Genomic DNA, 17,109 nt, shown 5'->3' with positions numbered 1-17,109 from the left:
TTACAAACATATCTAATTACGACGGATCAAAAATTATAAATAAAAAGTCAAACAGGGAGACGAGTAGTATTCATGTACAGAAATTGAACAATTAAATGTAAAATAACATAGTCATCATTGTATAAATAATTGAAATATATATAATATTTTATAATATACAGTTGAAGTCAGAATTATTAGCCCCCCTGACTTATTAGCCCCCCTGTTTATTATAAACTATAACTATAGAACTATATTCTAAGCATATCAGTTTTAATAACTATTTTCTAATAACTGATTTATTTTATCTTTGTCATGATGACAGTAAACAGGCCCGGATTGGCTAATCGGGAGAACCGGGAGAATTCCCGGTGGGCCGGTCCGTTTTTTGGCCACGAGGGCTGGTGTCCCTAGCTGCTTGCATTCTCAGCAGTTGCACTTTTTTTCATTTATTTATTTATTTGACCATAGCCTCACTCTTTTTATTCATTATTTTGCCGCAGCTCCGCTCTTTTTATTTTTTTTCTCGCAGCCCCGTAAACAAAATGCAGCCTGCAAATTATTAATGATGTAACTATCATCATTCGACTCTAAAAAGCGGCACCTTAGTGAATTCGAATAATTAATTTTGATTAATAATACACCTGCTCAATGAAAATCAGATGATTCACTACATTAATAAATCTGACATAACTTGATCAGAAATTTAAAAAGGAGAGAAAAAGATTAAGCCATCAGTAAAAGTCTTGCAGGTCATAGTGCCATATTTGTTTTTCATTCCAGCCACATAATTTCAACAGCACCACTGTGGTCCAGTGGTCAGCACGTTAAAATATGACACGGCCGACCCGTGTTCGAACCTCATCTGAAAAATTATTATTATTTTTTTTTCTTCATTTTTTATTGTTAAGACATATAATACTGTTAGGGTTGTTGGAAATTTGAAGTTCTAAAGCAGCTGTTTTCTTGAAAGATGACGTGAAAGTGTCCTTAGAAACTGAATTGGAAATGACCTTATTTTAATAGTCAGTCGTGAACTGAGATGGGGAGGTCCAAGGCTTGAAACTCCAGGGCTGAAAAGGAGTCCCACTCCGGCCCTGACAGTAAATAATATTTTACTTGATATTTTTCAAGACACTTCTATACAGCTTAAAGTGACATTTAAAGACTTAACTGGGTTAATAAGGTGAACTAGGCAGGTTAGGGTAATTAGGCAAGTTATTGTATAACGATGGTTTGTTCTGTAGACTATCGAAAAAAAATAGCTTAAAGGGGCTATTGATTTTTGTCCCAAAATTGTTTTTAAAAAAAATTAAAAACTGCTTTCATTCTAGCCGAAATAAAACAAATCAGACTTTCTCCAGAAGAAAAAATATTATCAGACACACTGTCAAAATTTCCTTGCTCTGTTAAACATCATTTGGGAAAAATTAAAAAAAGAAAAAACAAAAACAAAAGGGGGTGAATAATTCTGACTTCAACTGTATGTAGCTTTGAATCTAATACAATTTTGCGATGTGACTATTGTGGATAAATACATTGCGATATTGACCTATGCCTTTGTTTGTTGTTAATTCAAGCCCTCTAGTGGGGAAAATTACTCACTGCGCCTTTAAATTTTTTAATTATTCCTAAACATCAGTTACATTTAACTTTAAACACTTAACACAATGCAAATACGTAGATAACTGATTAAAAAAAGGCTCAAATGTAATTCAAAGCTTACTTCCTTAAACGAATGCCTAATGTTGTTTAATGCACATATAAACTGCAGTCTCAATGCTCAAATGATATATTGTTCAGCCCTATTATAAACCTTTACAAGTTTCTTTCTTCTGTCGAACACAAAAGAAATCTTAAAGAAAGCTGAAAAAACATTGACTTCCATAGGAGGAGAACATATAGTCAATGGAAGTTTAGCATTCTTCAAGATCTCTTGTTTTGTCTTGTGTGGTTTTGGAACAAGTCAAGTGTGATTTATGGGTGTACTGTCCCTTTAAGTTGTGAAAGAGATGACATCAGCTTATTGTGCTGTTGTTTTTCTGTCCCGCAGAGCTCCAGTGAAGCGCCCAGCACTCCCAAGTTTACAAAAGAGCAGCGAGACATCTTCTTCCCAGCATCGTTCTCCACGCCGTGCCTCCACACACACACACACCCAGCGTCGGTGCAGGACGCAGAGGCCAGGCTGAGCAAGACCCCTCGACCGCTGCTCATACAGACGCAGACACACAGCACACCAGCGCAGATCTACTGCCAGACCGACCAATCACAGCAACGCAAGACCACCAGCCAGCCAATCGCAAGCATGGCCTTCCTGCCCCACACAGGTATAGTCCTTTATCCTGTGACAGTTGTTGAATATGCCATTATGTATCATGTAGCTCCGCCCTCTTTTGAAGAGCACCATCTCATTTGAATTTAAAGTTACAGTCAACAAAACACCGCAATTAGGATCAAAACCAACACCAACATGGAGAGAACATGCAAACTCCACACAGAAATGCCAGCTGACCCAGCCGGGACTCAAACCAGCGACTTTCTTCCTGTGAGGCGACAGTGCTAACCCCTGAGCCACCATGCCACCTAATATTATTTTCATGACAGATAAGAATAAAGCACAAAGAACCATGTTAATTAACATTATTAGGTTTTTTTTATGATAGAAGTGCCTCGAACCAATGGTTCAAACTATAAATTAAACATTCAATTTTAGGCACATTGAGAAAAAGATGGATAGGTTTTATATTTTTATTTATATATATTTAATAATAAATAATGTTCTGAATATGACACTCAGCATGGTTTATGTAAACATTTTTTTCCACATGTTCCACAAAATTATGTAGGACTTATGACATCATATTAGAATGCCTTCTGAAAGATCATGTGACCCTGAAGACTGAAAGTATGAGGCCGGAAAATTAATAAAAAATTATTAAATAGAAATAATATGAAATTATATTTCAATAAATATAACATTTGTTGTAGTCCCAATTTATAGTAGTTATAATAATAATATTAATAATAATCATCATCATCGTTATTTTTATTCTAATATTAATGATAAATATACAACAATAACACTTGTTGTAGTCCCAATTCATAATGAAAATAATAATATAAATAATGATAATATTAATAATAATAATAATAATAAATTACATAGACAAATATAACATTTGTTGCAGTTCCAACTTATAATTAAAATAATAGTAATAAAATAATAATATTGATGATAATAATAATAATAATAAATTACATAGACAAATATAACATTTGTTTTAGTCCCAATTTATAATAATAATAATAACAATAATAATAATAAATAACAAATACAAATATAACATTTGTTGTTGTCCTAACTTGTAATGATAATAATAATAATTTTAATGATAATTATAATAATAACAAATATACAAATATAACATTTGTTGTAGTCCCAATACATAATGAAAATAATAATGATAATAAAAAATAATAATACTACTACTAATAATAATAATAGCAATAATGATGATGATGATGATGATGATGATAATGATGAAAATAATAATAATAATAATAATAAATTACATTACAAACAAACAATTACAAACAACATTTGTTGTAGTCCCAATTTATGATAAAAATAACAATAGTAATGATAATAATGATAATAATAAATATACAAATATAACATTTGTTGTAGTCCCAATTTATAATAATAATATTAATATTGATAATAAGTATCATTAGTCACACGTTAAATTAAGCGCTTTGTCATTCATTTAAATATATAAAATCAAAATACATAAGAATAATAAAAATATGAATACAAATAGTCCATTAAACCGAAAACTTGTTTTCTGGTTGGTGTTGCTGTTGACAGTTTCCACATGTGGCCAGAAGAGGGAGCGCTTGTTCAGGAAATTACAGAGTTTGAGATTTACACTTTGTAGAACCACATCCTGTCTGGCATTGACATGCAGCGTATGACTTCAGGACAAGTTTATTTCTCATAAATCCAAATGTTTCTCTGGGGTCTCGCATCATGTTCTTCTGAAAACACACACACACAGACACAGAATGAATGTGTGTTCATTCGCTGCGTCTCATTTAGACTGATGTGTTCAGTGCTTCATGCTCAGTTGCTAAGGAAACAAGGATGAAGTACACAAGTACATGATTGTGTTAAGTGTGTATGTATATGTGTTTGTGTGTGTCCTTGAGAAGCCAGTGAAAGTACGTGCACTACACCACAATCCCGTTTGTATCTGTCAGAGCAGTCCTTGAAATTCAGCAACTTCTGTTTTATTAAATCTAGTCAACTTCATTCTGCTCATTTGCATATATGTCAGAGGACATTATTGATAAATTAATAATGTTATTAAGGCCCATTATTAGGCTGGCTTGTCAAAGCCAGACTACTGATATTCTATATAAACTTATTATTCTTCTTCTTCTGAGACTAAAAAACAAAACGCATCTCCTCCTAGAGCTTTCAAGCTATTACCACCAAACTCACACCAGACCTCCGAACTATTCTGACTCGGGTTGCTATATCTACTCAGACTGATCCGACTTTCGGTTTTCCGAAAAACGTCCCGGGACTGTCGGAAAAATCCCATAGACTTAACATTGGACCAAACTTTGTGACCTCGTAACTTTGCGTCAGACTGTCGCACAGAACTCTAACTGGACTCATTTAACTCATAATATCAAACTGCCAATAACTGATGACTTTTAAACTTTCTAGCCACGCCCTAGCAACCACTTTTGGACCCTAGAAACTGTCCCATAGACTTCCATTCAAAAGACTCTCATTGACTTAACATGGGATCAAACTTTGTGAGCTCATAACTCTGCATCAGACTGTCTTACAGACTAATGGCTGAGCTCATTTAACTCAGACTACCAAACTACCAATAACTGATGAGCTTTTAACTTTCTAGCCACTCCCCTAACTACCACATACTGCACCTTAGCAACTGTCCCATAGACTTCCATTCAAAAGCCTCTCATTGACTTAACATGGGATCAAACTTTGTGAGCTCATAACTCTGCATCAGACTGTCATACAGACTAATGGCTGAGCTCATTTAACTCAGACTACCAAACTGCCAATAACTGATGAGCTTTTAACTTTCTAGCCACACCCCTAACTACCACATACTGCACCCTAGCAACTGTCCCGTAGACTTCCATTACAAAAGACTCTCATTGACTTTACATGGGATCAAACTTTGTGAGCTCATAACTCTGCATCAGACTGTCATAGAGACTAATGGCTGAGCTCATTTAACTCAGTCTAGCCAGCAGCCAATCACTGATGGCCTTTTAACTTTCTAGCCACACCCCTAATTACCACATACTGCACCCTAGTAACTGTCCTATAGACTGTAATTAGCTGTGCTATTAAATGCTTATAATTCTAACATGCTAATGACATGCCAATCATGCTAGCAACATGCTACTCATATGCTAATCATGCTAATGACATGCTAACTCATACTGGAAACATGCTAATGACATGCTAATTTGTACTAAAATCATGCTAGTAACATGCTAATTCATACTAGACTCACGTTAATAACTGGCCTACATGCATATCTTTGCTTAGCAGTGTCCTATTGGCTTGGGGGATGGCTTATCTGACTCAGACAACCAATGAGCATCTCAATATGATAATGAAGCTCACAAGCCACGCCCCCAAATTGATTCCATAGACTTCCATTAAAATAGACCAAGATGCATATCTTTGCATAGCAGTGTCATAGAGACATGGGGGTTGGTTCATTTGACTTAGACAGCCAACCACATTCAAGTTCACTCTGTAACCTCGCCCATAGCAACAAAACAGAGTACCCTAACAACCATTCATCAACAGCTATATCCCAGCATCGGAACATTGTAGAGACTTGGAGATTGGCTCGCTTGACTCATGCTAGCAAACGGAACTTCCTATATGCTACACATGCTAGCAGTGATTAGCTACATGCTAATATTGATAAGCCAAGTACTGTAACTTGCTAGAAATGCTTACTAAGTATAAATGTTTTATCAAGCATGTATGTGAGGCTTGCCTAGTAACCACCCAGGGTACCCTAGCAACTGCCTAGCAACTGCCTAGCAACCACCCAAATTACCCTAGCAACCACCTAGCAACAGCCTAGTAATGCCTTAGTAAGGGCCTAGCGACCAATCAGGACACCCAAGCAACTGCCTAGCAACGCCTTAGCAACCACTCAGAATACCCTAGCAACCCCCTAGCAACACCTTAGCAACCACCTAGCAACCACTTGGGACACCTTAGCAACCGCCTAGCAACACCTTAGCAACCACTCAGAACACCCTAGCAACTGCCTAGCAACGCCTTAGCAACCACCTAGCAACCACTCAGGACACCCTAGCAACCACCTAGCAACACCTTAGCAACCACCTAGCAACCACTCAGGACACCCTAGCAACCGCCTAGCAACGCCTTAGCAACCACTCAGAATACCCTAGCAACCACCTAGCAACACTTAGCAAACTGCCTAGCAACCACTTAGGACTCCTTAGCAACCACCTAGCAACACCTTAGCAACCACCTACCAACCACTCAGAACACCCTAGCAACCGCCTAGCAACACCTTAGCAACCACCTAACAACCTCTCAGAACACCCTAGCAACACCTTAGCAACCACCTAGCATCCATTCAGAACACCCTAGCAACCACCTAGCAACATCTTAGCAACCACACAGAACACCCTAGCAACCGCCTAGCAAGACCTTAGCAACCACATAGCAACCAATCAGAGCACCCTAGCAACTGCCTAGCAACAACCTAGCAACCACTCAGAACACCCTAGCAACCGCATAGCAATGCCTTGGCAACCACCTAGCAACCACTCAGAACACCATAGCAACACCCTAGCAACCGCCTAGCAACATCTTAGCAACCACAAAGCAACCACTCAGGACACCCTAGCAACTGCCTAGCAACGACTTAGCAACCACTCAGAATACCCTAGCAACCACCTAAGCATGCTATGTGACATGCTAATTCATACTAAAATTATGCTAGTAACATGCTAATTCATACTACAATCATGCTAATAACATGCTAATTCATACTAGAATCATGCTAGTAACATGCTAATGCATGCTAGAATTATGCTAATAACATGCTAATTCACGCTAGAATCATGCTAGTAACATGCTAATTCATACTATAATCATGCTAATAACATGCTAATTCACGCTAGAATCATGCTAGTAACATGCTAATTCATACTATAATCATGCTAATAACATGCTAATTCATGTTAGAATCATGCGAGTAACATGCTAATTCATGCTAGAATCCTTCTAGTAACATGCTAATTCATACTAGAATCATGCTAATTCATTCTAGAATCATGCTAATAACCTGCTAATTCATACTAGAATCATGCTAGTAACAGGCTAATTCATACTAGAATCATGCTAGTAACATGCTAATGCATGCTAGAATTATGTTAGTAACATGCTAATTCATGCTAGAATCATACTAGTAACATGCTAATTCATGCTAGAATCATGCTAGTAACGTGCTAATTCATACTAGAATCATGCTAGTAGCATGCTAATTCATACTAGAATCATGCTAGTGACATGCTAATTTATTCTAGAATCATGCTAGTAACATGCTAATTCATGCTAGAAGCATGCTAATAACATGCTAATTTATACTAGAATCATGCTAATAAAATGCTAATTTGTACTACACTCATGCTAATAACATGCTAATCCATGCTAAAATCATGCTAATTCATGCTAGAATCATGCTAATAACATGCTACTTATACTTTTTCAAACTGTTTTTAAACTAAATAAACTATTACCAACAGGCTTTGTCAAGCCAGCCTCAAAGTTTGTCTCGACGAACTTTACTGTCTAGTTAATATTGTTCTCATACATCAACATCTAACCCTGTGTCTCTTCTGTGTGTGTGTGTGTGCAGAGGACAGAGAAGAGCCGGTGTCTGAGGGTCTGCTGTACCGTCAGCAGGAGTCTCACCTGTGTCAGCAGATGAAGATGGCCACCGTCTCTCAGATCCACAACACACATGAGTGGGCCGCACACGAGCCCCCGTCCTGCTCAACACACTCCAGCACAGGTGACTCGCTTGATTGCTCGCTCGCTCAGGTGGAAACAGGGATGGACGCTTTTGAGCCTGTCCACTTTCAACCAAGTTTACTTAAGTGAAATAAGTAAACTAATTTTGTCTAATTTTGTCTTGTTTCTAGTTCAAAAATCTGAAAATTCTCCAATCAAAAAGCATTTCCTAGACAAGCATATTTAGTAATTATATGTCAAAATTAGGTGAGTCTTAATTCAAGGTGAATAATCTTATGTCAAAGCAAAAACAAGATTATTTTGCTTACCCCATTGACAGATTATTTTGCTTGTTTAAAGGTAAAACTCACTTAAGACAATTGTTTTTGCTTGTCTAGAAAATACGTCTTGATTTAAGAGTTTTAAAAAATATTTTGGACTGGAAACAACACTAAATCTCTGAGAAAAGTGTTTTTTGCATTGAATATATTGAAGAAAAATTAACAGGAATTTCAACTAAAGGTTTGTCAGATGCTTAATGCTAATAAATGCTAATAATATTGTAGAATTACTTGTTTTTATTGTGTTTTTTTCATGCTTTCCATAAAAAGGAATTAAAAGGAATAATAATAATAATAATAATGTTGATTTCTTGCATGACTTCTGCAGAAAGTGAGCAGTCGAAGCAGAACGATCCGAGTCGCATCCGCTCCAGAATCCCACCCAACATGCCCAAACTGCTGATTCCCTCCACCGTCACCAAATTCCCCCCGGAGATCACCGTCACGCCCCCCACGCCCACCCTGCTGTCCCCCAAAGGTAGCATCTCTGAGGAGACCAAGCAGAAGCTTAAGGTGTGTGTGAATATTTCATTCATTCCTAAATTCTTTAGGAAAGCAGATGACACAATGAAATCGAATATATTTTGTATTTTTGGTTTTGGATACTTAACAGTAAATAAAGTATTTAAGTGTTCTATTGTTTTTATGTATACACTTACCGGCCACTTTATTAGGTACAGCTTACTAGTACCGGGTTGGACCACTAGTTGGTACTAATGTGCCCAAAGTGTGGCAAGAAAATCTCCCCCACAAAATTACACCACCGCCACCAGCCTGAACCGTTGATACAAGGCAGGATGAATCCATGCTTTCATGTTGTTGACGGCAAATTCTGACCCGACCATGCGAATGTGTCAGCAGAAATGGAGACTCATCAGAGCAGGCAACGTTTCTCCAATCGTCTATTGTCCAGTTTTGGTGAGTCTGTGTGAATTGTAGCCTCAGTTTCCTGTTCTTAGCTAACAGGAGCGGCACCCGGTGTGGTCTTCTGCTGCTGTAGCCCATCCGCCTCAAGGTTGGCCGTGTTGTGTGTTCAGAGATGCTCTTCTGCAGAGCTCGGTTGTAACGAGTGCTTACTTGAGTTATTGTTGCCTTTCTATCAGCTGGAACCAGTCTGGCCATTCTCCTCTGACCATCAACAAGGCATTTGCGCCCACAGAACTGACACACACTGGATATTTTCTCTATTTCAGACCATTCTCTGTAAACCCTAGAGATGGTTGTGCGTGAAAATCCCAGTAGATCAGCAGTTTCTGGAATACTCAGACCAGCTCGTCTGGCACCAACAACCATGCCACGTTCAAAGTCACTTAAATCCCCTTTCTGCACCATTCTGATGCTCAGTTTGAACTACAGCAGAACGTCTTGATCATGTTTACATGCCTAAATGCATTGAGTTGCTGATTAGAAATTTGTGTTAATGAGCAGTTGGACAGGTGTACCTAATAAAGTGTATATATATATATACATGCACTGTATTTGCTATAATAAAAGCTGATTTCAATTGTTTTAAAACCATTTAAAGGTCAATATTATTAGCCACATTCAGCAATATTTGCTTTTCAATTGTCTACAGAACAAACTATTATGTTTAGAAATGTGTTAAAAAAAATCTTCATTCTGGTAAACAGAAATTGGGGAAATAAATATATGGAGGGGCTACTGATTCAGCTGTATATGATGCTTTTTGGGACCTTTGGTCATTGTCGACTTTACATTATATGGGAAAAATACAGCATGAACATTCAATGATACCTCATTTGTTGTTGTTGTTTTTAGAGCCGCATTTCAATTTTTTTTTTTTCTGCCTTACTAATGATGTTTTATTCCCCATCAGAATGTGATCCTGTCCTCTCAGTCGGCAGCTAATGTGAAGAAGGACACCCTGGCTCAGCCTGCGCTAGAAGTGCAGGAGACGTCCAGTCAGGAGTCGTCCCTGGAGAGTGAATCAGACGAGGAAGACGACTACATGGACATCTGAACTTCAGCAATCTGCTTTTCTAAAGGTTGTAGCTGCAGTCCGTCTGTTGGTTTTTCTATAGCGCGTTTTCTCCTGCTATATGCACGGTATTTTCAGCAAAAGGGCTTTTTTCCTACCCTGGCACTGCTGTCCTGTTGTTTCCGCTCCTCTGCTGCTATAAGCATGGACTGGTGTCGTTGTTTTTGTCGCGTACGATCCTGCAAAAGTGCCATTTCTTAGACGTTCGTGCTGGATTCTCAGTACTGAGGATGGATTGCGTAATATCGGCGGTTTGTGTAATGCAATTTACTCCCTCAGAGTTTCTTGGGCATTAAATCCATCATGTTGTTGTTTACAGAATTGACAGGAAGTAAATCGCAATGGACGTTTGGTGTAAAATAAACAGGATTCATATCACTACCGAGTTGCAGCCAATCGTGGAGTTTCCCCCCCGAGGATGTCAGCATGCAGAAGTGACGTGTTTTTTTCTCGGTGTTTTTTGTGCGTGTGTGCTTCTGTTTTCATAAAGCGCATGGAGAATCACCATTCAATCGCTCGTCTATGCTGTCCGCTTTTTACAAGGGGAATAATTCCACAAATTGATAATCCTTCAGCACCACTTCAGAGTTCAACTTATATTTTTTGATTGTCGTCGTTGTTATTATTATTCTAGATTGCTATATTGGTGATCTGTTTGGTTGTAAAAGTTTCAAAGACCTGATTTGAGTTTGTAAGCTACAAAAAAAGTTCTATTTTGTTTTATATTACTGGTAGTGTCTCACATTTTTGACCTGATTTCATGTTTTTTTTTCCTTTGTAATTATATTACATTTCCTTTTGAGGATGGTAAACAGCAGCGGCTGAAAGGGTAAATGGTGCCAGCCTCATCACCAGCACTGAAAACGTCTATTATTCATATCATACTTCAAATATGAATGTCCTTCAAATTACTACTATTACTGTAGAGTTTGTTATTTTTATTTTGACATATTTTTTCACAGATTTTGCCAAAATATTTGGATGTATTTTCTGGCATCACAGCCATTTAAATGAGTCAAACAAACCTAAAAATGGTGCTGATCCTTTATTTTTTTTGCTTCTAAAAAAAAATATATATATATATATATATATATATATATATATATATATATATATATATATATATATATATATATAATTAAAAATGGTTAAATGGAAAGTTCACCCCAAAATAATTACACTTTCAAACCATACGTTATTCATCCTACCGAACATACAATAAAGAACAAATTTAGCAGAATGTTCTTGCTGCTCTTTTTCGTAGAGCGATATTACTAAATCACATTTAAAATACCAAGAAATAGGCTGAAATTTGCGTAATTTAAGTTTACTTATGTACATTCTTGTTCTTAGCCCTTATTTAAAACTCTCACGTATGTTTGTGTACTCTTGAATCTGGACTTCACACTGTATTTTCAGTCAGTAACGGGCTTTTTTGATTAGAGCTGTGGTGAAAAATCATTCAGAAAATCAATTCTGCAATTTTTAGAATGTATTTTTAACAGCAGGTGGCGATGTGTGCTTTACTAACAGCCATACTCTGCTTGCATCCAATTCCTTACAAATACCACTCAAGCCTATAATATAAATTAAGAAATTTAGGAACGGTTTAAGTGAATTATAAGAGTGTTTACATTAATCTCATGACATGCAAGCCAACTTGCAGTACTCGGCTGAATGCACAAGCACTTGTCTGCATAAACATTTAAGTGTGGATCACTGTCCGCTGTTAAAAGCTAGCTTAGAGCTCAATCTGCTGTTAAAAATTAGCCTAGAGTGATTTTTAAAACAAATCTAAAGCGCTGTCTGCTGTTAAAAAATAGCCGAGAGCACTATCTACTATTAGAAATTTGCCTAAAGTGCCGTCTTTTATTAAAAACTCTCCTAGAGCGATATCTGCTATTAAAAACTAGCCTAGAGCGCCATCTGCTATTAAGAACAGCTGTAAAGTGCCATCTGCTGTTAAAAACTATCCCAGAGCATCATCTGATGTTAAAAACTAGCCTAGAGCCCCGTCTGCTGTTATAAAATATCCTTGAGCGCCTATCCGTCTGCTGTTAAAAACTGGCCTAGAGCACCATCTAGTAATAAAAATTAGCCTAGAGTGCCATCTGTTGTTAAAAAGTAGCCTAGAGCACCGTCTGATGTTAAAACTAGCCAAGATCGCGATCTGCTGTTAATTTAGAGTGCTGTTAATTGTTAAAAAACTAGCTAGAGCTCCACCTTCTGTTGAAAACTAGCTTAGAGCACCATCTGCTGTTGAAAACTAGCCCTAGAGCACCATCTACTGTTGAAAACTAGCCAAGAGCAATGTCAGTTGTTTAAAAAGACTAGCCTAGTGTGCCATCTGGTGTTAAAAACTTGCCTAGTGCCATCTGTTGTTGAAAACTAGCCTAGAGCAATGTTCATTGTTTAAAAAAACTAACCTAGAGCGCTATCTGTTGTTGAAAACTAGCCTAGAGAGCTATTATTTGTTAAAAAACTAGCCTAGTGCTGCACCTTCTGTTGAAAACTAGCCTAGAGTGCCATCTGTTGTTAAAAACTACCCTAGAGCATCATCATCTGCTGTTCAAACTAGTCTAGAGAGCTATTAATTGTTAAAAACTAGCCTAGAGCGCCATCTGCTGTTAAAAACTAGCCAAGAGCGATGTCCATTGTTTAAAAAAACTAGCCTAGAGTCCTATCTGTTATTGAAAACTAGCCTAGAGCATCATCATCTGCTGTTACAACTAGTCCAGAAAGCTGTTAATTGTTAAAAAACTAGCCTAGAGCGATGTCCATTGTTTAAAAAAACTAACCTAGAGCGCTATCTGTTGTTGAAAACTAGCCTAGAGAGCTATTATTTGTTAAAAAACTAGCCTAGTGCTGCACCTTCTGTTGAAAACGAGCCTAGAGCGCTATCTGTTATTGAAAATTAGCCTAGAGCATCATCATCTGCTGTTACAACTAGTCCAGAAAGCTGTTAATTGTTAAAAAACTAGCCTAGAGCGGCATCTACTGTTGAAAATTAGCCAAGAGCGATGTCCATTGTTTAAAGAAACGAGCCTAGAGCGCCATCTGTTGTTGAAAACTCCCCTCGAGCACCGCCTGCTGTTAAAAACTAGGCTAGAGCGCTGTCTGCTGTTGAAAACTCACCTAGAGTGTCGTCTGCTGTTGAAAACTAGCCTAGAGCGCCATCTAAAAACTCACCTAGAGCGCCATCTGTTGTTGAAAACTCAACTAGAGTGCTGTCTGCTGTTAAAAAGTAGGCTAGAGTGCCATCTGTTGTTGAAAACTCACCTAGAGCACCATCTGTTTTTGAAAACTCACCTTGTGCGTCGTCTGCTGTTGAAAACTAGCCTTGAGCAGCATCTAAAAACTAGTCTAGAGCGCCATCTTCTAAAAATAGCGATGCATGAGAATCGATTTCTCAAGCAATTTTTCACCACAGCTGTATTTGTGATGTACCAAATAGATATAAAACTTTTTAACATAGGGCACAAGTCATTCGTACAGCTTTTTTTGGTGCGTGTTTCTTTTTTTAAAGCCACTTATTTTTATTGTTTGGACACAAAGAGCATAATCTTTATGCGAACAGAGCTTATGGTGAAACTAAAGAGACGTAAACACATAAGTTGGAGGTGAACTCTCCCTTTAACCATGTCGTTGGATTAGCACTTGTAACTGTATTTTGGAGCATTATTTTGAAGTAAATGACTTTCTGTGTGTGTGTTCACGTCGCTCATGGCTGGTGCTGGTGGCGTTTACTACCAGATCTGGCTTTTTTTTTTTTTTTTTTTGATGATGATATTGTCCAGTTCTGATTTAGAAGGAGGAATGTTTTTTACAGAGCATTTTCTACTCGTAGATGGAGAAATAGTTTGCAGTATTTTTGGAGTTTTTCAATATTGGAAGAAAAGACTTTTGAAGGGATGCAATGAGCACGTGTGTGTGACCAAAACTACCTGAAAACAGATGAAGAGATGTTTCTATTTTTTTCCTCTTTGTAAAGTAATATTTTGTGGGTCGTGGTCTTTTGTACGCTGTCTCTATGCTTGTGTTGAGAATGTAAGACGGCGCTGGATCAGTGCTCTGGTCCGCAGACATGGAGCTTTTCTGTGGAGATTTATGGGGTATTATTACTGTCCTCAGGCTTTTTTCTGAGAAGATTCATATTTCTGACTTGCTGCATTGATGATATCACAAAACCAAAAATACACTTACATTTTTACCTGCTCATTTGTGTTTGATTGGTTTTTGCAGTTTAAGGTAATCTTTGATATCATTAATTGTTATTAAAGGTAACGTGTGGATTGTGAAGTTACACAGTTTTTGACTTCAGCTTCTTCAACAATAGCTTGTTGGAAGAACTCAGTTTAATTGAGAGCGGGATTTTCATTTAGTAAATATATTTAACGCAAGAAAAGCTATTTTGTTTAGCACTTTACCAGTCTGAGTGCCGTCTGCTGTTAAAAAAAGTAGCCTAGAGCATCGTTTGCAAATAAAAGCTAGCCTAGAGCACCATCTGCTTTAAAAAACTAGCCTAGAGCACTTTTCAGATGAAAACTAGCCTAGAGCGCCATCTACTTTTAAAAACTAGAATAGAGCACTTTTAAGATGAAAACAAGCCTAGAGTGCCGTTTGCAAATGAAAACTAGCGTAGAGCGCCATCTGCAGTTAAGAATTAGCCTAGCGCATTGTTTTAAATGAAAACTAGCCTAGAACGCCATGTGCAGTTAAGAACTAGCCTAGAGCGATGTCTGCTGTTAAAAACTAGCTTAGAGCACTGTTTGCAAATTAAACTTGCCTAAAGCGCCATCTGCAAGTAAAAACTAGCCTAGAGCGCCATCTGCTTTTAAAAACCAGCCTAGAGCGACGTTTGCAAATGAAAACTAGCCTAGAGCGCCATCTGCTGTTACAAACTGGCCTAGAGCATCGTTTGCAAATGAAAACTAGCCACAGAGCGCCATCTGCTGTTAAAAACTAGCTTAGAACACCGTCTGCTTTTCAAAACTAGCCTAGAGCCCTGTCTGCAGCTAAAAACTAGGCTAGAGCACCATCTGTTTATAAAAACTAGCCTAGAGCGGCATCGGTAGTTAAAAACTAGCCTAAAGCGTTGTTTGCAAATGAAAACTAACCTTGAGCGCCATCTGCTGTTAAAACTTAGCCTAGAGCGTTGTTTGCAAATGAAAAGTATTCTAGAGCGCCATCTGCTGTTAAAAGTGTAGATATATACACACACACACACACACACACAAACACTTGTACAGCTATCATTTTGGGGACTTCATATAGACAATGATTTTTATACTCTACAAATAATATATTCCAACCAACTCTAGAAAACAGTCAACATTTTTACAGTTTCAAAATGCTTCACTCTGTGTAATTCATGATCCACTTTCCTCATCAAGACAAAAATGACTGGAATTTCTTTACTTGTGGGGACATCTGATCCCCAGAAAGTTAGGAATCAAGGTACACACACACACACACACACACACACACAAACACAAATGAAGTCTTGTAATGAGCTGAATGATGTGAAATCCGAAGACCACCCGTGTGTTTTAAGCAGGCCGTGTTAAAGACAGTGTGAAGACCCTCCGAGCTGAAGCAGGACATTAAAGCCCCATTAGCAGCTGCCAGAGGTTTCTGATGAAGTGCTGCCGGGGGCTCATTTAAGACCCTTTGTTAGCAACACTAAACTGAGGGTTTGTTTTCTTACATGGCGGACAAATGTGTGTTAGATCTTTCTTTAGGGGGGAGAAGAGGAGATTGTTGACCTCCTGTCTGTCTGTGGCCTTAAGTCTTATAAACTTTGATCTGGATCTGAAGGTCATTGGTCACTTCGCTTTACTGAGAGGAGAGTGTCCTTACCGGTGAAGCAGAGCATCCCTAACACTAAATACTGTAGTTATAGAGTACATTCTACTGTGTCTTTGATTTAATTAGAATTCATCTGTTGTGCTGATTCTACAGTTGCTATGATGACAACAACTATAGTAATTGATCTGTTGTGGTGATTCTACAGTTGCTATAGTAACACAACTATAGTAACTGATCTGTTGTGGTGATTCTACAGTTGCTATGGTAACACAACAACTATAGTAATTGATCTGTTGTGGTGATTCTACAGTTGCTATGGTAACACAACAACTATAGTAATTGATCTGATGTGATGATTCTACAGTTGCTATGGTAACACAACTATAGTAACTGATCTGTTGTGCTGATTCTAAAGTTGCTATGGTAACACAACAACTATAGTAACTGATCTGTTGTGCTGATTCTAAAGTTGCTATGGTAACACAACAACTATAGTAATTGATCTGTTGTGGTGATTCTACAGTTGCTATGGTAACACAACAACTATAGTAATTGATCTGATGTGATGATTCTACAGTTGCTATGGTAACACAACTATAGTAACTGATCTGTTGTGCTGATTCTAAAGTTGTTATGGTAACACAACAATTATAGTAACTGATATAGTTACTGATCTGTTGTGCTGATTCTACAGTTGCTATGGTAACACAACTATAGTAACTGATCTGTTGTGCTGATTTTACAGTTGCTATGGTAACGCAACAACTATAGTAACTGATCTGTTGTGCTGATTCTACAGTTGCTATGGTAACAGCAACTTTAGTAACTGATCTGTTGTGCTGATTTTACAGTTCCTATGGTAACACAACAACTATAGTAGTTGATCTTTTGTGGTGATTTTACAGTTGTCATGGTGACAACAA

At 37.7% G+C, this 17,109-nt stretch overlaps 1 protein-coding gene and 1 long non-coding RNA gene across 9 annotated transcripts in view; one reads left to right on the top strand and one right to left on the bottom strand.

Moving 5' to 3' along the window:
• cabin1 (calcineurin binding protein 1) overlaps window positions 1–14,594 on the top strand; it is a 158,434-nt gene extending 143,840 nt beyond the window's left edge. For all 8 annotated transcript variants that reach the window (XM_087265546.1, XM_087265544.1, XM_087265542.1 and 5 more), the window contains 4 exons: window positions 2,033–2,306; window positions 7,944–8,099; window positions 8,708–8,892; window positions 10,217–14,594. In XM_087265546.1, the coding sequence (XP_087121672.1) occupies window positions 2,033–2,306; window positions 7,944–8,099; window positions 8,708–8,892; window positions 10,217–10,360 (759 nt within the window). In that variant the 3' untranslated portion in view covers window positions 10,361–14,594. The remainder of the gene's footprint in view (window positions 1–2,032; window positions 2,307–7,943; window positions 8,100–8,707; window positions 8,893–10,216) is intronic.
• LOC147842895 (uncharacterized) overlaps window positions 12,796–17,109 on the bottom strand; it is a 4,678-nt gene continuing 364 nt past the window's right edge. The window contains exons 1-2 of the long non-coding RNA XR_015498589.1: window positions 16,708–17,109; window positions 12,796–16,394 (exon numbers count right to left, since the gene is read on the bottom strand). The exon at window positions 16,708–17,109 is cut by the window's right edge and continues 364 nt beyond it. This is a non-coding gene — a long non-coding RNA (uncharacterized LOC147842895). The remainder of the gene's footprint in view (window positions 16,395–16,707) is intronic.

This window comes from Danio rerio, chromosome 8 (genome assembly GCF_052040795.2).
Source record: "Danio rerio strain M-AB ecotype USA chromosome 8, GRCz13ab, whole genome shotgun sequence".
In the NCBI taxonomy this organism is placed as follows: Eukaryota; Metazoa; Chordata; class Actinopteri; order Cypriniformes; family Danionidae; genus Danio; species Danio rerio.
This window is presented reverse-complemented; position numbering and strand designations above follow the sequence as displayed.